Raw genomic sequence first — 26,129 nt, 5'->3', positions numbered from 1 at the left:
ACGGAGTCTATGATTTGCTGAGAAGGCGGCAAGAGATGCAGTGGTCTGTCTAATATCGATGAGACACGGATGAGGTGATTCTGTAGCTCTATGCGGCGAAGTCAACCGATAGCGTTTGAATGTCCTTCAACTTATATTGCAGGAGCATTCCAACCGTCCAACAGCCATTGTAATTCCATCCCAAGCTCCATGTAACTCGGCTGTTGAGACTGAAAACTTAGAGAACTGGAAACTGGCAGCAGCAATGAGAAAGCCATGATAATCTCTAATAATGACTTGCACCTTCACTATTAGGCTGGACTCCACTGTCAAAGTTAAGTATAAGCAGCAATGAGAGAGCCATGATAATCTCTAATAATGACTTGCACCTTCACTATTAGGCTGGACTCCACCGTCAAAGTTAAGTTTTAATATACCTGGCTTGGACTCCACCGTCAAAATTAATTTTCAATAAAGTTGGCTGAATCCAGTGGTAATTAGTGGAGGACCACCATTTTTATTTCTGAACGGCTGCTTGATTATTGGGAGGTTTCAGGCTAGATTGTTGCTGAAGAATTGAGGGTGGAAGAAGGCATTTTGGTCCAAGCTGGAGCTTATTTATATTCATCAACATTTGGTTTGGGTTTGAGCCATATGACCCACTTATGCTCCGTTTTGGTTAGCTCTACTTCTGTAGTTAGCTCCATAACTATTTCAGGAATAGATTATTTTGAAGAGTTCAACTAGTTGGGTAATAGATTAATTCGGAGAATTCTTAAACAGGAAGGATGATTTTCAAAGAACTTAATATGAATACCTGCAACTTAAGCACATATACCGCTAAAGCAAAATATACGATGGCCACCTAAATCTGCAAGGGACTATTCATCAAGATATAATCAAATCAATTGAATTTTAACATTTCTCATCTATACGTTGAGTTGATAAATGTACTCAGCCATACAACTTCAAACATCAAAATTGCTTCCAGGTCCTAAATGATGAGCTTCTGACACTTACTGTGACCTGCTTCTTTGAAAATATATGGACTAAACATATGCTTCGGTTTGAATACTTCAATTTAGCTCAATTTTATATTGGGCCTGAAAAAGCAGAAATAAGGCCAGCAACCGGCATTGGTAAAGACCATGGCAAGCCAACCATGTATTCCGGTCATGATATTTGACTCAGATTTAACTCCCGGCTAACCGGATTGAATTGGGTCAGGTCCATTCAAGATTTTCTTAGAGCCATCTGGCCGTTCGAGGCAGGCTGGGTCAGGCATAACCAGACCTAATCCAATGCATCTGAGTCCAAGTTAAGGAGTCTAGGTTCAAAGTCGATTTCCAGATGAAAGGAAGTACATAATTCATTTTATTTTCTGAAGGAAAATTATTGATAACTTGCTACCACCGATGTCATTGCTAAACACGGCTCAATCTTATTGAGCCTTTGAGGTAGAAATAAACTTGACTATCAATTTGCTCGAGTCTTGCTGATATAATAATGATGATGAAACTGTGGTGCCACATTACCTGTTACATTATTGGGTTTCCATAAGCTGCTTTTGTTAGCAGCACTCTTGTTCAAAACCTCTTATGAACTAACAATATGCATAAATTCGTTAAATTCCCAATACTTGCTGCAAACTACAGGGGTACTTGGCAATGTCGCATCCCATTTTCACATATAAACTTAGGGCCATTAACATGGAACAAGCGCCTAGCCCTCCTGCAAATCTTAAACAATGCAGGGTCTCACTGTAAAATCTAATATGACACATCATAATTTCACAATCACCAGGAATTTGATTACACCCTACTTACAGGGAACAAAACATCTTTTATCCAAAGTGCAAGTGGCGAGGCGACCCACGCGGCTTCAGTTCATTTGTCCACTAACGTTCTGCCAGCGGAGATCTCGCATAGATCTTGTCACCTACCTCCAGTGCCTATGTAAACTCCAACCCACCCGCAATTGAGTGCCATCAGCAAAAGCCAGTCAAGAGTGACGGACTTGCCACCTGAGATGTAGGGAAGAATGTAACAAGGACACTTTGCTTGTAATATATCCTGGATTTTAGAGCTATAATGGCTTGCTTTGCTATGGGTCTTCTATAAGAACTACTCTTGCACAGATGACTCCTCATTGGTAGAATCGACAGTCTGTCTGGAAGAGAGCACCTTGTCTAGGGTCTCGTCTGGAACCTTGATTCCAGTGGTCTCCATGTCCGCAACAATTGCAATGGCTGCATGGATTTCTCCAAGATCAAGACAAAGCGAGATGACTTCATCATATAATGGGCTGAAACAACAAGAAAGCAAAACGAGGGAGGGAATGTTAATATTTTAAATTCGATAATCCAAACATAAAAGTCAGGAATTGAGTGTGCTTGTTCCAGAACTATATGGTAGTATCAATCTAACCTAACAAGTATCCATATTCAGCATTTGATGGATCAGCACCTAATAGAACATATTAAGACAGCTTACCAAGGACATCAAACCAACATACAATTAATATGAGTTGAGCGATACAGTTATCAACTCAATGATCTAAGTCATAGGATAACCAGAAGATGTTCCGGGCTCTTATGCAATAGCTTGAATCATAATTGGCCCTCCGATGCCATTCCAAAGCCTCGGAAGAAAGGGTGAGAGATTGATGCTTATTCACAGCCAGTTCTAAAAATTGTCAAACGATATGGCCACTCCACATAGCTGGGACAAGGGTCAGTGGTCATAATATGGTGAGAAGAATCACATTATCTATCCAAACTCCATCCTAGATGTCACCACTAGCTCTCTAAAGTTTTCTGATAGCAAGGTCGCCATAATTTTATACATTGTTCAGAGCACTAACCAAAAGAGTGCTGTCTGCATTATTCTAATCATTGTAGACGTCATAACCCATTGTTATATAATTAATATTAGTATGTCTAAGCTAAGAATTAAATAAAATCGATCCTGCAAGAGGACATGTACATATTGCAAAAATAAGCTTGAACCGGCATAGGCAAATTAGACAAGAAACATATGCTTGAATAATATTAGATTAAATCAAGAGCCTATGACATTCATGTGCTACATGTTAATTGCACATCTGAATATTATGAGAAATCATCCTGCTATCAAAAAGTTTATATGACCATCCTGACCGCCAGGGACAGCAGATTTCAGTCATTTATCAAACAGCCCAAATTAACACTATTTTAAGAAAACCAACCCTCACAAACATCTTTGATGTGCAGGTGTTAATTATCGAGGATGTTAATTTATATGATGTGTCAAGGAGATCAGATCAACTATACATTATACGTGCGTCATCTATATGAAAAATAAAGAATCTTCGGTACCTCCCAAAAACATAACCAAGACTATGTGTTGTATGCAAGATTGTTAGAAAAGCTGACGGTAGGGGAGCTCTTATAGCAGCACGCAATATTATTGCACAATCTCCAATAGTTGGTTTCCCACCTAATTCAATCACCTGAAAGTAGATCAGGTATTTCTGTTCAGTAGTCAGAAAAGTAAATCAGAATGGTTCTTCTACAGAAAGAGTCTTGACAAATACAAAGTTTAGGATCTTAAGTAAAAATTGTTGACCTGAAATTAGACAATTAACTATGCTTAGACTACAAAAGATTGTCTAGTAGACAACAACCATCTGGGAATGAATATGACCAGTTACTATACAATTAGCAAAAATGAATCTAATGTAATTGAAGATAAGTCTTACGAAAGTAGTTTTACATACACTATTTTGTAGTTTTTTTTGTCTACTACAAGTTACAAGAACAATGAAACATGAAAACTGACAAAAGAGAGGACATGTTAAGTTTTATGGATTATCTATAAATAATAATTTAACTTCAAAAAGATATATCAAATGCTCCTCTAATAGATACAGAATATTTATCCAAATCAAAGTTATCCTTGCAGGTGAAATAATAATTTAAGGGGAGAAATTTTAAGGCACAAGCTAATCATAAAGGTGCAAAAGAATATGGGGCCAAAAAACTAGTTCCCTGCTAAGGACTACCAATAGTTCAGGAAGAAGATTATAGGGTGCAAAGTGGAGTTCCTGAAATGTTTCCGAAAGTGACAATCCATGGGGCAACAATTTTGGGTCAGGTATACGTGCAAATACAAGGACAAGAAGGAAACAAGTTAAGATAAAGTACCTTTCAGGCATTTTCCTCTCTGTAGTTTGGTATTGTTCAAGATGTTGAAATATCTAAGACTCCAATTTGGCATAAATATGAAGACATACTGTACCTCATGTGCTCTTCTCGTGCATGATTTTACGCTTAATAAACACCCCACGTATTGTATTGTGGATGTTCACAACTCTTACAGTTTCAATAGACTTACAACCAAATGTGATTTTAGAACAAACTTTTCAGCACATTGTTTGTCTAGTACCTTTTTCTAAGATCTAATTGAGGCACTATAAACTGTCAAATTTTCATGTGAACATGAGCTCTGACATGTTTCTCGAAGATGTATGTGGTCAAGATACTTCGAGATTAATGTTTCACTACAAACACAACTTCATATAAATGTTTTAACTTTCTTTTTCTTTGGAATTCATTTACTTCATCTCTAAATTTGGCATTTAGGCATTGATCAAGGTTCTAAGTCTACTGAACATTAATATCAAAAAAAGCCTAACAGCTTGGATAATCAACCATGGATATCCAAATAAGAAAGTCTAGCAATGAACAATCCACCAGCAGAAGAATGAGTCTGCAAGGTAATTTAGCATAGCCACAATTATGAAAAGACAAGATAATCCTAAGACAATACGATTGCCAACAGGTTGTGACGATTGATAAAATGCTAGGTTTAAGTGCCACTTCCTTTCTAATAACTGGAGAAGACAATGTAGAAGTCGATAAAATTGTTCTTGACCTTGTAACCCCTCAGAGCATATCCAACAGATTTGCTGACTTCTCCTGAAGAGAAAAAAGAAAAAAAATCTAATGTAGATAGCAAGACTTTTTAACTGTTTTAGACACTAGAGCCTGTCAACATCCTGGAAATATGATTAAGTTGACAAAAGAAACCTAACCGCCTTTTCCTATTAAAATATAAACAATCAGATTCTTGACTCAATTTCCTAGTATTAAAGCATACAGGTTTGGTTGATGGGTGTCAAAATTGTGCATTAAGATGTAGATAGGCAGGTCTATGGCTGAATTTAGTATTGGTCAAGCTGAGTCATCAGGAGAGCACAGCTGCAAATCTTTGATATTCTTGGCCCAGACCTGGTTAACTTCTATCTCTGATTACAGAAAACATGTAACAGGAAAAGATTTGTTACATCTAATATATAACTTCTGATGCATAACTAGCTTACCTTCTGAGCTTATCCTTCTTCACTATTAAAAAAATATTGCGATATTAACTGAAACTAGCATAGACCCAGATAGTTGGGATAAGGTTGATAGTTGTGGTCATAGTTGAATATTAGTGCAAGGTAATTTCTGACTTAAAAACAAAAACTACATAACTCTCCTAAGCAATGACTCATATGAGGGAAACTGATGCCTAAATCTAAGGATCCTGACTCTTTGTGGTACACAAGGGGAGTACTTCATTCATGGTTATTGCCAGCGGTGCATTGATGTGATGACCTTGTGGGCAGTATTACAAACATCAGGGATGAGCTAGAACACTATTCTTCCCATGAGTAGTATATATACGCAAGTATAATAGAGGTTTTCATAAGTTTTTCCAGAGATTCTACATATATTCCATATTTTAGTTTGTTTTTATATGCTTTTTAGCTGAGAGAATCGAATATTTCCGGTTTTTTAAAGAAGTAAAAGTTTTCACCTTCGCTTTTTTGTTTGAAGCAACCTATTGATGACATGAGAAAGATGCAAAAACTCATTTGGTCAAATCTTTTGTGATTTCTTAAAAGAGAGATCCAAAAGCATCATTGAAAAATAAAAAGAAAAATGTCCAAACTGATTTTTTTTGGTACTTAATCATCAGACTAAATAAATATTAGCATAAAAAAAATTTAATATAAGATATTACTCATGACTTTATATCTACAGCCTTTTGATGCTAGACTAATCATGCTAAGTATTAGATATTTCATCTAAGATGTCTATGCCTTAAACCATAATGGATAATTTAATGATAAAAAAATAAAAGAGATGCTACTTAATTCAGGTAGACCACATCTTCAGCTAAGGTAGTGAAATGAAGCATGTCGCTATCCTCTTAAAGGAATACAGTAAGAATAGAAACATGCCTTATGCATGATTTTGATTGCTAACTCAACTTCCCATTCTTGTGACCATTTGCGAGGCATTTTATTCTTCAATTCCCTCTCCCAAGTCCAACCCCAAGCATCAGCTATGGTAAACATATCTTGTACATCAAAAATCCTCCTCTCTCTCATGACTTTAAAAGCTTCGTTTAGATCCTCTGGAAACCAGTCTTCATCATCATCATCCTAGAAGCATGGCAACAAAATTTCTTGTCAACATGGAAATAAGAGCTTTAGTTTTAAGTCACCAGTTCAAGAGTATGTCAAGCAAAAAACAGCTACTTACAAGATTAAAGATAAACCAGAATATCCAAATCTAAAACTTCAACAAACACCAATAGGTAAGAATATGTGAAAAATGGTCAATAAATGTTTATAACTGAGAGAAATTCACATACAGTGATATATGTGAGGAAAAAAATGATTTGAAGATGTTTTAGACCACCAACAGATTAACAATTCAAAGATCATCAAGAGTTTCAACAACTTAATGTGACCAAGTTATAAGCATGGAAGCCTCAGGACAAAAGATAAAGCTTTTCAATATTGACTTTTAAAAAATTTGTTATATTTAGTCAATCTTGTCATTAACTAATAAGTCAATTTGCACAGATAACAACATAGAAATTTAGCAGGTTAAAATTTTATAATGAACATTGATGATCATTTATCAGGCAACAGATTCGTCATTACTTCTTTGTTATTTCAACTTTCTTTGAAATTGGTCCATACCTCAAATTCTTCAGATTGAAGTACTTATTTTTCATGCTTATTGTTTTGCTCTCAACTAATTCTGCTCATAGTATGTTTACTTCCTTACCCACACTAGCCATCTTATCTTCTCCACAAAGCTGTTAGCTTCCCTAATTGCCATCTCAACTCTGATCACAGATCCAAACCATCTCAATTCTGGTTAAAATAGACCTAAGCCAGCAGTTTGGAGAAAATATACTAGAAAAGGAAAGATACGTAGTCATGAGTTTCCACAATCTACACTGAAAACACCCTACGTAGTGCATTGTGGTTGGAAGTCATTTGTCTTGGAACTCCGTTCAAATGTGTAAATTTATGAAACTTATCAAGGGAGCAGGAGATTCATGTTTATGTTGATTTCTTATACAATGAGATGAGCCATGTTATGAAACTAATTAATGTTAACAAGATGGAGTCACAAAACCATGATGAATTGGAAATACCTTAATAAAGTCCCAACCAAGATGGAGACATGGAACTTCCCAAGGTTGTTGCTTAACATGTAGCCATGAATAACATAAAAGATGTTACTCAATAGCACATGATTTTTGAATATCAAAATGTCATTATAGTGCGCAACAAATTTTCTCATACCATCAAAAGACTTGTGTAGAAAGTCTCTTAAAACTGCTTGGCAGTCAAATGGCATCACCACACCCACATTAGTTATCTTTAGTCATGATTATGTTTTCCATCTCTTACCCAGTTAATTTTGATTTACATGATGACCACTCCATAAATCAAATCCTAGGAACTACTTGGACCAGCAGTTATAACAATTAATCATCGAGATGAGGAATTGGGAATATAAGCTTCATTATTATATGGTTGTTGATTCATTTTCCTCATTCTTTTGGAGTAAGAAGAATGGAATTTACATGGGCTAAGACTCACTATGAGTTGTTTTCACGACAAGCCCTCCACCTGCCTTCACAATCAGTATGTTCTTTGGGCTTACTCTATAATGGGGCAGTTAAGAACAGTGGCTCCTAAAATAAGATCAAGTTATTGTTGCATCCCACAGACAGGGACAATCTACTAATTCATATGGGGCCAAATCTTTGAAGTTTAAACTCGTTGAGCAAATTAGACGCAATCACTGAATTTTATTTTTCCCTTCTTGGTTTTTTACTCACTAAAAATTTATAGATGACATTCTAGGACTTTTTGCTCTCTGATTTTACATCAGTGGACATGTCTTCTATGTACTCAATACATGACTCTTAACACATTTTTAGCAAAAAAGTGTTCCTCCTCGCACTGTGGAGAATCCTATGTTCAGAACATGAGGCCCTATAGAGGAGATGATTACATAGACAGGAATTTGAAGTAGTTAAAGCTGGCACTACCAAAAATTCTGCTAATATTGTTCAAATTTTCTGGTTAATCATAACAATAAACTGTTTCGTGGATTCCTATGTTCTACCATGGAATGCTTTTTGTTGATAGCTAGAACTAATGATTCAGAACAAAATCAAAAGGGAAATCTGCAATTCAGAATAGACTAAGAAATATTAGTGAGACAATTCATCAAACCAAAGGAAGCTACTCAATATTGAAGACATCATGTAACCTGAGTTTAGAGAAAAAAAAATATTCTATAGTGCACAAAGAATCACAACCTTATTCTAATACAGTTGCAACCTAATCAGAAACAAGCTATAGAATACTCAGCTTTTTTAACAACTGGAACTTAATGAAGGCCACATAACCATTGATAAAGTAAGAATACATGGCATGATCCAAGTGTGAAGAATCATAGAAGGGCTCAATTTCAGTTCATTGTATAAATGGAATCTTCCAAATGAAAACAGCTTCTGATTGTTCTTGATAAACACTCATATCATGGAGCAGTCAGTCTGACTGCCCAAAGTTGCTCGAGATGAACTTGTGAAAACTCTGCAAGCCACAGGATTCACATTGATGCCAAGCAAAAGTTTATTTTCACAAATTTCGCTAAAGTTTGAGTTAGCTGTCGAACCACAAGCAGGATTTTATGCATCAGAAATGAACATCTAAGCATCGAGAAGCATTAAAGCATAAAAAAGTATATTCTGACTAAAAGTAACGAATAAACAGAAAACTCTAATTATTAAAGTTGTTGAAAGGAAGCATGTGAAACTTATAGATCTAAAAAAGTCCAAACATTTAGCACAAATGATAGAGAAAAATCAATGACATATGCTAAGTACGGCTGTAGAAATGCGAACCTCAACAGATGCTCTGGTAGATTTTCTTCTTGATTTTCTTGAAGAGGCAGTTGTTTCATCAGAATCCTTCAACAACTGAACTCCAATCATTTGAAGAGGCTTAGCTCTCTCAACTTCCTTGTCCTTGATCAGATCGCCTGCTTGACTTTCTGTCTGTTCAACAACTTCCTCCTCCTCGTCTACCTCATCTTCCTCTGTTTCTATTGTGACATCCTCCACAGCATCAACTTCGTCCAACATATCAGGAGGATTAGGATCTTCTGATTCAATGTCTTTGTCAGGAACATCATTATAGCTTTCACCAAGAAAACGATGTTTCCAAAACTCTGTATTTCCATCTTCAAGCTTAATCCGTGAAATCAATTCATCTATCTCTTCATCAACCTATTAAGACAACAATAAGATAAAAAAAATATCTATAAAAAACTAGTACCACAACCTGCTGCTTTTTTCTTGGTATCAGAGGGGAAACTATGTCAACTGAGAACTATTAGTGCACGAAAAAAGAATTACTAAAGAAATGGCATATCATTTTCTTATTGTATTTTAACTGATTGAGTGTATCATGTTCAAAAAATCATGAAGATAAAGATCATGAAAAAATAAATTATATATACCTCTTCTTCCTCCTCTTCCACAGGAGGCACCCAAAGTGGCCGGCCACGTGAACGATTTATCCTTCTTGCCTTTTGCACTCGCTGGTAGAGTACTTGTCTAGTTCCATCTATAGGCAAACCTTGTGCTTCTAGCTCTTCCTTTAACTCAGAGACTATCATTTTACTTGCAGCTTTTGGTTTTAACACATTCTGTTCAGGCCCCTTAATGATCTTTTTCAGTCTCTCCACCACTCTAAGAAAATCAGTTTCAGACACATCACCTAAAGCTTCAGGTCCTTCATTGTGCAAGGTCTTCAGGAGTTTACGATGGTAAAACTTATATTCCTCGAGACAGCGCTGCTTAAAAGATGTTTCCATTGGGTTTGAATAGGCAAACCCAACAGCGTCAGGATCCAGAGGGGTTTTTCCTCTACGTGGCACCCACCGCTTACGTTCTCCTGTAAGCCCTCCTTCTGCTATATACCTAATTGGTCAACAATCAAGTACCCAGTGTGAGCAGAACATAACTGCAGGAGGAAGTATCAAAAATCACTATGACAGTCCAAGCCTCTTGCTGCTCTATAGCTAGTTAATCAACAAAGAACTCAGAAACATACCTAGTGCAAGCAAAACATAACCACAGGAGAAAGGAAGTACTAAAATACTACAACAGCTTAGATGCACGATGCATCTCAGTTCTTCAAAAGAAATTGTTTGAGAAGTGAGAAGCTGACTCATTTTTGTATGCCTATTTTGTTCCTACAGTGACGTAAAATTCAAACAACAAAAACCACAGCATAAGTTTGAATGAATGATGAAAGTAATGCAAACAATAGAGACAACATGAGAAAATCTTCAGTTAAACAATTCTTTATGCTTATGTTTTATACATGCAAGCAATGTTACATATACTTGGGTACTAGCATCGGGTGCAGCAGTGGGTCTAAATGCCTGAACCTTCTAATATTTATGGGTTACTAGCATCAGGTGTGTTCTATGTTGTCAGAGCAAAACCCTACATTTTCTCCAAGTGTCATGCCCATACTCCTTCCTAAGTGTTGCGTGCAGGTACTTTGCAATTAATTGTAGGGTGCAGATAACATAGCACTCAAGTAGCACATGTAGATATATCATTAGAGATTCTATCAGCATGCTGAATCTTTAATAAGTGTGGCTGAGTCTATTGGTGTATTGTAGGTCATATATGCATTTCCAAACTCTTTCAGAACAGAAAGTAAATATCTTAATGATCCAACCATTTTTTATGGCTCTTTGAAATTTATCTTGCAAACTAAATAACTCAAGATTAGATTGTACCGTAAAGACATTGACATCATATCAACAAGTTACCAAACACTTTAACAGCATTTTGAAAATGAAATTAAGAAATGCCAGAGGGGACCACATAGCACCTAGGCAGAAGGCAGGTGTGGAGGCAGAGACCAAGGTAGATCATATCTCAAGTTAAGGAAAAAAATTTAGTTAGTTTCTTCCGAAACTTATATTATGGACCCTGGTTTGGAAAAAATTTTAAACCATGTTGTAGTTTGACCATATATAAATGATTATGGATATTCTCACATACATGGTTCAATGTGGTATCCCTTAGAAATGTCGATTTTATCTAAATCTTATACATGGTTCAAATCCCATATCAACTTCCAAAATAAGACCACAGACTTAACATGTTTCACCAATATACTGATAGAAGAGAAATCAAGCAAAACCCTAAATTTGGACAGATGCAAATGATTAGCAGTGTGTCATGTCATAACATAGAAACCTTGCCATGCATAGATCACTGAGAAATAGACATCCACAATAGGAAAAAGCAGCGGCTATAAGATCAAGCAAGCAATATCATTACAGTGCATATATAATCAGGAAGCCTCATCAACATGAAATCAGCAAGTAAAGGAAGATCCTACAAGTATTCTAAGAATCTACAGATACATATCTGGCACACCTGGCAACATAATCAATTTCAGATCCCATATCAGCTTCTTCTTGTAAAGGTTCTATCCAGGAGCTAACTAATGTTCGATATTTTCTGCTCAAGATCATTGCTCTTGGTGCAATAGGTTGATTGTCCTTAGCCATTGCTTCTAAAGCTTCAAGCAACTCAACAGCTCTTCCTAATTATAAAAATAACCATACCTGCTCAGGGAAGTACTATATTCACAATATGCAAGACAACATCAATATCATTTAGATGAATAATTTCAAACACAGAATAAAAAGGTACTGCAGATCACATGCAGAAAAAGCTTTATCATTCTTAACTGCAATTTAACAAATTCAGTACCATAATTTTCAAAATCTTAGATGAATAAAGCATATTAAACATAATATGTAGTTCTTTTCACATGCTAATTAATAGAAAGGAAAGAAAATTGAGAAAGAAAATCAACAGTCATTCAAATATGTAATTTTAGAGAACCTTAGATCAAAGAATTGAAAAACAAAATGATAAAAAAGTCTCCCCAACATATGTTCCCTGATAGGCTATCTCAATTAATAGTTCCCAGAAATGACATGTTACAAGTATACTGTATATCACGAATCAAATAACTGAAGTAGCAACAACATGAGTGTGCAGAATTAAATTTAACAAAATCAAACCCAAGAAAATCAGCAGAACTTTCCTAACAAGCTATTTTATTTAATAGTTCCAGGAAATTACATGTTAAGAGTATATGGCTTTTAATAAATCAAATAATCAATGCAGCAATAAGATGTGTGCAGAGAAAATTAAGTTTACCAATATCAAACCCAAGAAAATCATTGTCTTTGCCATGCTTGAATACTAACGGTACATGTGAGGTAGCATATTGAAAGAAAAATATCATTCTTTTCTTCTTCTTTTTTCCTTTTTTGGTGGAAACACCCCTAATGTCAATTCCAAGCATAGATGAGAAAGGTTGAAAGGTTGATTCATGCAGACGGCCAATATAGACATAAGCTTAAAACAATATCAAAAGTCCGAAATTCATTAATGCTAGGATGCTGCCTATTCACATTTAGCCACAACAAAACCTATTTGTGATGACAAAGGTGAAGGATAGGCGCTTAGCCACAACTTTGCCTATAACCGACTCAGTCTAACCCAGGGTCAGCGGAATCGTCCCAAACCGGGCAGTTCCGGCCATCCCAAATCGTACCGGTGGCTCACGGGTACAGTTCCGGCCGTCCCGAACTATACTGGTGGCTCACCGATATGATTCCAACAACAGAAACGAAACCCGTTGCCGGAGCCGGAGAAAAAGAAAAGAGAGCTAGCGGTAGAGGGAGAGAGAGAGAGAGAAGGCAGGACGCTGGTGGAGTCCTGGAGGTGTCTGACGGAGGCTCTCAGAGGCCAATGAAGGTCGACCTCGACTGTGGAAAGCGAGGCCATGGCCACTGACCCTATTTCGAACGAAACAGGATCGCCGCGACCTAAAAAATAATCGCGATTTTTAAGTGAAGTCGGCAAGAGATTTGCCGATTTCACTTAACCGACGGCCTCCTCCGACCTTCGCTAGCACTCCGCCAGCGTCCACCACCCTCCTCTAGCCCTCCCTCTCCCGCTTGATCTCTCTTTCTCTTTTCCTCTCCCACGGTCCCTCTCTCGATACGGGTCATGCCAGGCCCGTACCGAGTCGTCCCGCCGGAAAATTGGTACGGTGCCCATTACTGATTGCTCCGACCTTAGTCTAACCCAATTGAGGTGAAAACTCTGCTAGGATTTGACTAAGCTATATTGCATATCCCATGTTGCATTCAACCCTGTTTGATTGGCAAGCAAACAAGAGCTTCTAAATCAAAAGGAAAAATCATGGGTCAAGAAGCTAGCCTTTGTTGGGTAGGTGAAAAATTTTTATAAGGCTAAATTCTGACTATGGTTATTAAACGGGCCCATACCAATAACCGATCAGCACAGTACATGCTGCACCATGGGCTTGTGCCAGCACACAGCATCCGGCAGCATACACCTAGCACAGCATGATACAGTCGTCATCAGCCATTATGCCACAGCACATGCCGGCCAATGCCAACAGGCATGGCAAGCACCTCAATCACAAAGATGTCTTATAAGGCATGATGTTTCCTAGGCTTTATTGAATACTATCACACATGAGCATTCAGAAGTCCATAATAAACAACATTGGTATGTGCATAAGGATAATTGTCCCTTAATGACAACATAAAATGTGCAATGAACAATAAAAATTTGAAATACAATTGATCACTCAAAAGTAAAATTAGGACCTCTCTTTATGGCATGTGGTAAATTTATGCAAAGCTATTGAATCAGAGTTAACTAGTTTGATTTTGAACTGATGTGCTTAGTATTAGTTAACTAGAACAGTTTTAGTTACTATGTGATCAAATAATGCTAGATATTAGGAAAAACAATGACAAAAACTTGCAAACTATACCTTCACGGCATAAAGCACGAAGATACAGAGATAGGGGATCTCCAAAATTCCCTTCATTATATAAAACTTTTGTCCCTCCAGGGAAGTTCTTAAGGGCACGAAAATGCCGGATAGCTTCCTTTACAACACAATATTTAGTAAAACACTCCACTAACAACCTGAGCAGAAAAAACAACAATTAAAAATAAAAAGAAAGAAAGTTCTCATACACAATGTAACCAAAAGTTCATAAGATGATCATAACTAAATGTCAAAAATATTAGCAATTGGATATATAAAGACTCCTTGAACAGACCTATTAACACATTAAAGCATAATGTACACAGATAGGCACAAAATAATAATTTGTCTATGAAGCCTACCTTTTGTACCTTTACTATTCTTTGTTTTTTAAATGATGTTACAAGACACAGCAAGAAAACAGTAACTGCATTCATACAGACAAACCATTAGAATCTACTTTTAAGCCAGGAATGTCAATAGGTCATCAGCTTTTAATACTGAAGAAATTCTTGGTGCCAATTCCTTCATCTTAAAGACAATACTCAATGTTGAAGATGTATACGCGCATAATCGTAGTGCACAGTAAAACATATTGAAAGCGTAACCTACGAAGATGGAGAATTATAGGATAGTTTTTTTTAGACTTTTTGCGACGAGGGATTTAGATCTTCCTTTTTTAACTAGTAGTTTCTATCAGTTTAACTTAAGGTAGGAGTTTATCATGACAGACAATGATAGGCTTCAATTGGTTTATTAGGAGTAATACTGACCACTTTCTCACCGAAGCATCAGTAGGAATTCTTGGAAATTTGGGCCATAAACCTTATAAATTTAGGAAAATGTGGTCGAGCAACTTAGTTGAAGGGAAAAATTATTCAGCAACATTAAAGCGAAAGAAAATTATTAAAGCATAATGTACACAGATAGGCACAAAATAATAACTTGTCTATGAAGCCTACTTTTTGTACCTTTACTATTCTTTGTTTTTTAAATGATGTTACAAGACACAGCAAGAAAACAGTAACTGCATTCATACAGACAAACAATTAGAATCTACTTTTAAGCCAGAAATGTCAATAGGTCATCAGCTTTTAATACTGAAGAAATTCTTGGTGCCAATTCCTTCATCTTAAAGACAATACTCAATGTTGAAGATGTATATGCGCATAATCGTAGTGCACAGTAAAACATATTGAAAGCGTAACCTACGAAGATGGAGAATTATAGGATAGTTTTTTTTAGATTTTTTACAACAAGGGATTTAGATCTTCCTTTTTTAACTAGTAGTTTCTATCAGTTTAACTTAATGTAGGAGTTTATCATGACAGACAATGATAGGCTTCAATTGGTTTATTAGGAGTAATACTGACCACTTTCTCACCGAAGCATCAGTAGGAATTCTTGGAAATTTGGGCCATAAACCTTATAAATTTAGGAAAATGTGGTCGAGCAACTTAGTTGAAGGGAAAAATTATTCAGAAACATTAAAGCAAAAAAAAATTATTACAAAACAATTTCCAATACTTGTCAGCTGCTTAAAATGTGATTCCATATAATGATGGCAGACATGGAAAATTGTTAAACAAATTAAACATCTTGAGAAGAGAATTTTCTTACGCATAAGTCTTCACATTAGGCTGCAAACGCTTGTGATCTTCAACCATCATTCCAAGTAATTCAGCTACATCCTGTACCCTATAAAGCAACACCAAAACAAAAGAACTTAAGAACTAAATAAAAAAATAAATTAAAAAAATAACATTAAAACACTTGTGATCTTCAACCACCATCCCTAGTAAGTCAGCTAAACCCTGTGTCTTATACATCCCCATAAAACCATAATGTATTTAAAAACTTAAAAATAAAAAATAAAAAGGTGAAGATAAAAATGAAATAGGGCATGTTCCAGAATTTTCTGAGGTTATCGTCAACAAGGTGAAAGTGCAGCTAAACCCTGTATCTTATACATTCCCATGAAACCATAATGTATTTAAAAATTTAAAATAAAAAAAATAAAAAGGTGAAGATAAAAATGAAATAGGGCACATTCCAGAATTTTCTGAGGTCATTGTCAACAAGGTGAAAGTGCAAGATGAAAGCTGAAGGTTAATATCCTTGAAGTCCATCCCACTATTGAGTTAAGCAATAGGAATAGTTGATTGTACAATAGTTCAGGAATCTTGAATCTAATGGTGGAACATGGAAAATCTAGGGAATAGCTAGGCAGCAAAGCAATAGTCTGATCCTTATATCTAAATTAAAGGAACTAATTGCACATGCCCCTTAAATAATGTATTGATACAAATCCGACAGGACACTGATGGCTGTCAACTTCTATAGTCTTGAGCATGCAGAAACCCGTAGAGGAAACACACATGATTTCAATCACAGGCATGAGAAGTGAGTGAAGCACCTAATCCATCATATCATTACAAGGGCAGAGCAATTACATAAAGAAAGCAAATGAAGAGATACAAGAGATGCAGAATCCACCGAAAAAGAATTCATAAGAATGCATCATATCCTATAACAAGCCACAGGCTAACAAACCAAAACAAGCCTAAATTAACACTTTGTAGTCTTAGAAGGACCCGTGGCAACTAATTATGAACCTAGGACTCCTTGGTCCTATTCATCCCAACAAAAGTCTATCAACTTACCTATGACTTGGTGTTACGAGGAGGCAGGGAAGCTTTTGTTATTGCATATGATATTGAACTTGTATCTTTTTGGCCATAAAAAACCATTAACGATTACAAATGAAAATTGAAGGTAATAAATGAAAATAGTTCTTTATGTTTATAATTAAGGAGCAAAGGATATGTCAAATGAATGCCAATTTCTTTTAAGAAGCACAAATTGCATTAGAAGCTTATGAAAGTTACGGAAATGAGAGAAATGCCACAATTTTCAACATGATACTCTTCCTGATGAGAAATACAGTAAAATGTCTTTTGAAGATGTTTTGTGCTGAGCATAAGTATATGTTAAATCAGAACAACAGAAAAACAGAGTTTCGCAAAAATTGATTCTAAAGGCTACAGTTGATTCATCAGCACTCGAAATTGTCCAGTGATGCATTATTTCTATGTAAAGTGTTGTCCTTCCATATAGGTTGTGTATTAAACGTAGAGATAATTGCATTAAAAATTTAAAAAATAAGATAGCCAGGGTAAAAGGAAATTGTGATCAACATCCCAAGTCTATAAATTTTACCTATCATAGGATTCAGCCCTAGTATATGCCTGGATCACCCAATTATATGTCTCAGTATCAGGTTTCATGTATTCTGCAACATAAGGACATAATTAGTTCAAGCAGAAGTTAAATTAATATCAGTTGCAAAGGTATTTTCTTTCAAATATCCAAGGAAACCATGGCCAGACAACAACCACCTCAATGATTTAATTATAATTGTTATGATTTTACTAGCATGGTATTAAAATAAACAGGAGCATTACTTCCAATCTCATCCAGTAGCAATTAAACAATGTCAATACAGCAAAGAAAGTCCATTTAAGGGGAAAAAACAAAAACTAAGTGCAGATGCTGCCCCATGCCAACTGTGCTGTGCCATGCCAAAAGGGCCAGCATGCCTAAAAGCACTAGCACTTAATACTTGAGAACAACAACAGACAGCGCCATATGCACACCATCAGACATATTAAGATTGCAAGCAAAATTGCACAAGCTACAAATTATGTGGACTTTATCAACTTCAAGAGTGACTGCTTACTAGTTTGACATTCTTGATTAATTGAATAACAGTGTTCCAGTAACCAAAGGACGTCATATGAAAAGGGTTTCTCTTAATTTAGTTTTCAAGTACAAGTAAGCCATAAAAAGTAAAAATTATCGACATACTACATTTTTGTCCAGAAGGAATCTCATTCATTGGAAATATTTAAACAATCTTGATCATAGAAACATTCTTCCACTTCGAAACAATTACAATACATCATCAATTTAATTGAGCTTCCCAACAAGGAAAACCAATCTCAGTCCAAAAATGAACCCTCTCAATCTTTTGCACTTTTTCCATGTTTGAAAGGACCCCTTCCATGCCTCCTTAGAGCCTGAAGAAAAGTCTGGAGAATTTGCCACCTCTTCATGATCCTCAAAAGGTTCAGCTAGGGCAAATATTGCTATTTGGAAGAGGACAAGCTACCAATTAGTCAGCATCTCTATGTAAAAAAAGGAATAAGATGGTATAATTTCCATATATTTCTTTTCTGTATTTTTTTAAAGCAAAATGTTAATTGTATTTTTTGACTTGAATTTTCTATTGCAAGTTTCATTGGAAGGAAGGAGTTTTACCAATATGTTGCACAGCGGTAGTTACAAACTTCATAGAGAGAATCTTAAAAGTCTACCAATATGTTGGCAGACTACAGCGCATATAGATAGAATCTTAATTGAAGCTCTTTCAAGTTCATAGAGATATAAAAGTGATTGAAGCTATTAAACCTCTTCTGAGTAAACCTTCCTTGCTAAATAGTTGATGAAGAAAAGAACTAAATCCTAACCTAATTAGAAAAACCCTCCTTCCTATGATCCCACAGCACCTCTTTCTATGGTAGAATTAAGCTAAAATGTAATAAATATCTTTTTTTTATTTTCTAGCAAAAAAGATGGACTTGATTTTCTTTCCATTACTTTTTTTTTATGCTCTATTCTCTTTCGGCTTTCAAGTGTGTGTTCAAAATCCCCAAAGGTAAGCTGCATCTGTTTTATATCTAACACATAACATGGTGTTATCAACCCTTTTCTATGGAGGCTCAACACTTCAACTTAAACCCAATTTGAATTCGAATTAGTGCAACTTTTGCCGTCATGACTCAACTCAAGTTAAATAAGTATTATTCCAACTAAATGCAATTGAGGATTAGGGTCATGTTTTGGCCAAAGTTGCACTTCTAGATGGATTCAGCTAAATATTCAGTCAATCCTGAGGCGAAAGCAAATGATAAGAATTGGCTGATAGCATAAACATATTTGTGCACACATTGAGCTATGCAGCACACATATCCATGCACACATCAAATAGACACATGATATACTGATACACACTCATGCACATACATATTTTCTCCTAACATAGATTGTTGCCCTCGCTAGACTTGGTAATGCAAATATGGTAACCGTTCAACTAAAGCTCCTAAATTGTTTTTAGTAGCATACCAAGGGAATGCTCAAAAATAAATTTCAAACAATAACGAGAAGCAAAATCACATGAGCTTTAACATAGTGCCAGCAATGGTATATAATCATCTTAAAGCTTGTGTAGTTAAACAACTTTCTTTGATGAATCTGGTGCTTATGTGGAGAGCCTAAGTGATCTGTAATGACCTTTTATATCCAAAAAATAAATAAATAAATAAATCTTAGTGCAAATTTGTTGAACACAGTGATCCCTTTTTGTGATTAACATAGAAGTCCTATTGCAAGCAACTCAAGATTCGTTGGATTCCAAGAGGTAAGTGTCTCGAATCCCAATTCCTTTGGTTTAGCCCCCTCCCCCTCAAAAAAAAGAGAGGAAAAAATGATTCATTCTCTCAATGGTGGGAGCTCCACAAAATTAGAATTACCTAGGTCAAACACTTGGAGAAAAGAAATACAAAGGCTTGAACCCATAACCTTCTCCCAAATCAATTAAGGGTACAACCACTAGATTGTAGATGTTTCGTTAAAGGATTCCATATGAAACATTGTCTACTCTTCCAACTCCAAATCTACTCCTTTTATCTTTGACTTCTAAGGAGACCGCAGATACTTATAGAGAGATCAAATGTCCCTTCTTGAGCTCATAAATATCGACCTCATACTAGAGCTTTAGTAAAATCAACCTAGCTCAATTTCACCTAGCACCGTATGTGCCCAACATGCCTGTCATCTTTGCTATAAAATTCATGGTGTATGAAAGTGCTTCTAAGTTGACTTTCATTAGGACATTCATTTCAAAAGCGGATTACTATATCATTTTTATTAGCAAGTCTTCATAGCATAAAAGAAATGACCTTGAAAGGAAGAAAAGGAATCATTCTGAATCTCTGATACACTTTTTACTGCAATTTATTGGCCCCACATGTATTTGCACTTGTACTTTTACTAGTAACATTAAATAGACAAGTTTGTGTAATTATGCTAGTTCATATAAAAGAGATTCCAGATTACTGTTTTACAAAGCACTTCAGTACAGTTCAAGGTGAAATTGTCCAGTGTCACCTTTTGGTAAGATGGTTTCAGAGAGAAATGGACAAAACTGGAAGCGATGATTTATGAAAAAAAGAAAACTATAAAAAAATGTTTGGACAAGGATTGATGATTGTTGTAGAATTAGAAAAGAAAACCTAAACATAATATTTATAGATAAGTTCATAAGCACTTGATAAGGAATTTCAAAATATCTTCCAAATTGTATTCGTACTCTTGTAGTCAGTATTGTGACACTTTAGAAGCATGTCTAGTATTTCATGATCATTTGTAATGAAGATGAATATTTCAAAAAGAATGATTTGTCAAAATGAAAACTAAATTAATTAACTAGCAAGTTAAAGATAGGAAACTATGGACAGCAACTAAGAATATGTGCAAGTTATGACCAAATATCAACTACAGAACAAGTCCATTTCGACATATCCAAGCAAAATCAAGGTGGCATCATAGGGAGAAAACATGCTGCAAAAAGGCACATGGTTATTTCAGTGGGGTAGGCCTTAAAATGAAACCTTTTCAATGAAAATTCTCATTCTGAATTGAATTTCAAGAACTCATAAAGAGATACATGTTCTCTTGCTAATGGCGCATATCAAAATTAAGAAGCAGATACTCATCAAATTAATGTTATCAAGGAATTTAAAGCTAAAAAAAGCATTATTTAGAATGAAATAGATAAACAACCTCTAAATAGATTTCATACCTTCACCTCCATATTCCATGTTTTCAAATGTCGCAAAAGCTACTTCCGGTATTCCACAAGTAGCCTGCATAAGAAGGTCAAGATATAATCAGTTTGCTAAGACCTGTAGCTAAGGATAAGCATGGAAATAACAAAGTTCTAGGGTAATGATTATCACTTCGGACTTGCCAAACAAGATTGTAGGTACTTTATAGTATAATGGCCACCAAATATAATAAAACTAAAACGTAGGCTGCAACTGTTCCAAGACACATGAAGAAGTCTAATCCCTTGACAGCATAGTATAAGAAATATTCTGTAACAAGACATACATTCAAGGTTTGCTGAATAGGCACCAGAAGGCGTATCAGCCAACGACCGGTTCAGCAAGGTATGGGTCCGTATCATGCCATTCCGGGGCACACCGAAATAGGGAGAGCCAGAAAGGGAGGGGGAGAGGGAGAAAAGGAGAGAGCAAGAGAGAGAGAGAGAGGGAGGGAGGGAGGGAGGAGAGGGCCAAGGGAAGCCCTAACCCTAACCCTCGGAGCAAGAGGGAAGGGAGGGCCGAGGGAAACTCCAACCATAACCCTCAGAGAGAGAGAGAAACAGGGGCGGAGGAAGAGAGAGAGGAACTTACTGGTGGCCGTCGAAACCCTCGAGAGTCGGGAGGGGGGGTGTTATAACCGAGCCAACCTGACTGAACCATTCCGACTTGATTCGGTTCAGTATGGTCCATAACACCTCTTTGGGGTCGGTTCGGCAAGCCATGCATACATGTGTTCCCTACTACTGAGGTAATTTTACCAATTGATTGCTTTCGAAAAATTTTTTTATGACATTTTTATACACAACAATACATTTTATTGTCAAGAAAGATCAAAAGAAGAGAAAGCAAAAAAATGAAAACCAAACATCAGTGCATTTCAAACCTTCATATTAACATGACACATTTTTCCTAGCTCAGGACACAAGGCATTTGGACACTAAATTGAATCACATATGCAAGATAATCATCATAGAGAGAACCAATGTCATACAAGTGTGGCATTAACAGATCAAACATGTTAGTGTTAAACATCAACAAGAATTGTTGCCACTGGGAACACACTGCATCATAACACTTTGTCCTTCTAAACCAAAGAATCACATTCAACAAAATTCATTTCCAAGTTATGAAACTAATCGGCCAAAAGCATGAACCATTAAGTATTACCTGAACACTAAGAAGACAGTTAAAATGAAATGTTGTTGCCATTCTTCCAGCAGCCTCCATTTCATATGCAATGGTCAGAGCATTTGAATGGTCTCCAGCTTTACAGTCTTCTTCAATTAAAAGATCATAAAGTTCATCAGTAGCTCTTAATCCTCCTTTAGCTCCGTTCAGAAATACCATATTAGCATCATCCAGATGATAGTTTTTAACTAGCTCCTCTGCACGTAGAGAGAGAGAGGAATGAAACTCAACCGGAAGTAAGTGAAATGTTCCGAAAGCACCTAAATATGTAAGTGACGAACCAACAAGAACTAGCCAAGCCTTGCGAATGTCGAACTTTAATTTTTCCATTGCTGCAAGAATTTCTAAACCTCTTGTCGCATGACCTTTGGAGCCAAACAAACGAATCAAAGCAACAAATGTTTCTTGTAGAGGGCGTAAGCCTGCACTCAACTCCCTTCTCAATGACTGCATCTGCAACAGATCCACTAGTAATCCAGCATAAGTGTACTCTAAATTAACATATAACAATGAAATGCCAATGATAGACTATAGAAAAATTATAACTTATAAATCCAGATAACATGCTAAAAATAGGAAAAATAAATGGACCAAATGACAGTCTATTTTGATGAAAACAGTATCGCATAAAGTTATTCTGGAACTGATTCTTTATTCTTATCTTGCGGGGCTGAATAGTAAAGAATGATATTTAAAGTGAGATCCTCCAAAATTAACAAACTATGCTATAGAAAAATGGTTTGAATAGTAACAGTATCTTAAAAATTGGTGTATGTGGCTCATATGCGGATGCAATCACTTGGATCACCTGGATGCATATGCAGTAACTGCAAGCAGATGGCCCACAAAGGCAGCTACTTAGCATTAGGCGACCACATATATAGCCCGCTTAGCATCATCATAAAATTAGGTAATCTAAAGTTTTTGTATACATTTGTTTATTGTATATACATACATACATACATATATATACTTGGTAACTCAAGCTATGAAGAAAATAATCTTTGCATACCAAAAGCTCTTTCTTTCTTTTCTTTTCTCTTCTCATTTTCTCTTCCTTCTTCTCTTATCTGGGATGAAAAGCATAAAATATATGCTGCTCCAGAAATCATTTCAGCGTCTAAAGAATACACATAACAGCTTGATGCGGCCATCTAATTGCCAAATAAGCTGAATTATTCATCACCTATCCAAATCCAGTCAAACTAGTTGATACAACCAATTCACAAGCCATTTTTTTCAGTCAGCATGGACAAGCTGGTTTTGCCATTGAACCAATGGAAAATACTAGGTCAGCTGTGGCTGGTAGCAGTACATGCAATTGGTATAAACGTACACCGACCAATATTTGAATCCATGTTATAAATTAATCATGAAGTGCTATATAATAAGATTGGCTTTCTCTGTCAAGCACAAGATGCAGACTCCACTTCAATGTCAGTCACAACCAAATCAATGGATCACCTAGACAGGTCAGAGGAGTTTTGGAGAAGTAATCAAATATTTTCTCAATGAGGAGCTTGGCTTCATTAATAAGGAAAGATGGAAAAGGATTTCCAAGCTATCCATGAACAAAGTGTTGGAACATCTATTCCTTAGGGTAGAATAGCATGCTCACCTCAGCACATAGGCCCAAACTGACCTGCATCCAACCTGGCATGTAGACTCCTTGATGAGGTATGAGCCCAACGATAGACCCATAAAGAATTTTGGGAATAGGTCTAGGTCAGTGAAAAAGTACCAGACTCAATCTAGGATCAATTGCATCAGTGTACCTAATGATTTACCCTATATATATATATATATATATATATATATATATATATATATTATAAGTATATTTTATAATTCTACTCATGTTTAGCTTTTCTTATAGGGTATATTAAATAAATCTTACATTTGCCTCCCTCCACCACCCCTTGGCCTATCTTGTCACCTTCCACCTAATGGCCCCCATCACTAGTATCCCACCTTTGGCCATCATACATTATCATCATCATCATAGATATTTTTCTATTTTCTCTACCGTTTCACATGTACCCATTTGGGACCGAGACCTAGACTCGATCCGTACCCAAGCCATGAATCTAATGATTCTTAAAAAATTATACCTACCTAGACCTAGATCCAACACAATTGATGGAAGGGGTATGTTTTGTGTCAAAATTTAGACACGGTCCCCTAATGGGTATAGGTCTAAATTAAGTATACCTAGACACAGCCCAACCCAATAGCACCCCTAGGTTATAAGACTCAACAACATCTAGCTAGGATTTATGATGTGGACCAAAGGTAGGAAATCAAATGGTTTGAAAACTTTCAATGCTCATTGGCTTATTGGACAGAACATAAAGTCCAAGGTCTTCAGAAATTGAACCATAATGAGGGGCCAAAATGAGGCCCTATGAAGTAAAGCTGATCACGGGCCAGGCTTGGGCACGAAAAATATCAAATTTTACATAGGCCCGGCCCATGATCAGTTCAACTATGAAGATATGTGCAAATGAACATAAAATTGAAAAAGAAAAACTAAGTGGACCATTAAGAATTAAAAAAAAAAAGAGAAATAGAGATGTAAGAGAATCACCAAAAAGACCTAGGGATCATCATTGCCTAGTGTTTCGAGCAGTCCTCAGATCCAATCATGGAGTCACACCAAGCAGTCCCCAGATCCAATCATGGAGTCACACCAAGCAGTCTTCAAATTCAATCATCACGGTGGACTCACACCTCGGATTCAAGCTGAGTCATCAATTGTTCGTCTGAATATATTTTTCGACTTTACCTATTTCTCCCTACTAATTTTTATCATCACCTAGACCCAATGCAACAGCACACTACGGGAGCAAACCATTCATCTTTCGCCATTCCCAACACCATATAAAACAAACCAGATGCTAGGCACTCAACCAGTGCTCCTTCAAAATCCCCACACTTCCGACTAATGATGCACACTCGAGAGTACCTTCCTCCAAAAACCGTTTTCTTGAACAATGTAGCAGCCAGCACCACTTGAATTTCTCACGGTACCATAATGTTTTATCATAAATGTCTCATTTTTCTCATTATAAATTCTAAGCATATAAAAACGGAAACACGAATCCAGATGAAAAATATAGCAAGTCAAGAACAAGATATAAGGAAAATAAAAGGCGAAAAAGAAAGAAAGAAACTTGGGAGTATAGGAAGGAGAATACCGCGCCTTCCTCGTCACCGGAGAGTGTGTGGGAGACGATGAGCCCGTGGAAGGAGCGGGGGCCGGGGGTAAGCCCGGCGGCGATCATGTCGTATATGACATCCGACACGCCGACGGGGTCGCGCTGCCGGGCGCGCTCCATGAGCTCCTGCATGAAGGTGAGCCTGAGGCCTCGCTCGACAGCAGACACCGAGACTCCAAAAGTAGACGAAGAGGGAGAGGAGGAGGAGGAATCCTTCTTCCTCCGGCCTTTCCTCTCAACCGTGGAGATGGCGCAGAATACGGGGAAGGCTCGGCATCTCGGAGCGAAGGGGAAAGGGGAAGAGGGAGGGAATGGAGAGGCTGAGGGCAGGGGACGCGCCATCGTTTCTTTCCTTCTTCTTCTTCTTCCGGTTCTTCTTCTTCTATGGAAGGAATGGAAACGGATAAGGGGGAAAGGGGGTTTTGGCAGGGGGAGGGAGAGGGAGAGGGAGAGGGTGTTTAGGGGCTGGGTTTGTGGATGGAAGGCGGGCCTGGCGCCTTGAACTTATTAACGAGCTTGGGTCAAGTCTAGTTCT

At 36.7% G+C, this 26,129-nt stretch overlaps 1 protein-coding gene across 1 annotated transcript; it reads right to left on the bottom strand.

The window, feature by feature from the left end:
- Window positions 1–1,591: 1,591 nt before the first annotated feature.
- LOC120106019 lies at window positions 1,592–26,066 on the bottom strand. The gene is made up of 13 exons (XM_039118863.1): window positions 25,574–26,066; window positions 22,658–22,829; window positions 22,356–22,573; window positions 21,164–21,227; window positions 17,461–17,533; window positions 15,862–15,939; window positions 14,242–14,399; window positions 11,790–11,958; window positions 9,845–10,307; window positions 9,228–9,611; window positions 6,247–6,450; window positions 3,335–3,468; window positions 1,592–2,283 (listed from the first exon to the last, which is right to left on the bottom strand). The coding sequence occupies exons 1-13, from the start codon at window positions 25,934–25,936 to the stop codon at window positions 2,103–2,105; spliced, it is 2,661 nt and encodes an 886-aa protein (XP_038974791.1). The 5' UTR covers window positions 25,937–26,066; the 3' UTR covers window positions 1,592–2,102.
- Window positions 26,067–26,129: the final 63 nt, after the last annotated feature.

This window comes from Phoenix dactylifera, unplaced genomic scaffold, assembly GCF_009389715.1.
Source record: "Phoenix dactylifera cultivar Barhee BC4 unplaced genomic scaffold, palm_55x_up_171113_PBpolish2nd_filt_p 000432F, whole genome shotgun sequence".
NCBI lineage: Eukaryota > Viridiplantae > Streptophyta > Magnoliopsida > Arecales > Arecaceae > Phoenix > Phoenix dactylifera.
Note: the sequence above shows the minus strand (reverse complement) of the source record. Positions and strands in the feature narration are given on the sequence as shown.

Excerpts from the sequence above, each read along its gene's own strand:
- LOC120106019 (XM_039118863.1), bottom strand. The coding sequence starts at position 25,936 with ATGGCGCGTCCCCTGCCCTCAGCCTCTCCATTCCCTCCCTCTTCCCCT. Across the intron at positions 22,830-25,573 it reads CCGGTGACGAGGAAGGCGCG|ATGCAGTCATTGAGAAGGGA; the intron begins GTATTCTCCTTC and ends GATCTGTTGCAG. Across the intron at positions 2,284-3,334 it reads CTTGGTTATGTTTTTGGGAG|CCCATTATATGATGAAGTCA; the intron begins GTACCGAAGATT and ends TTGTTGTTTCAG.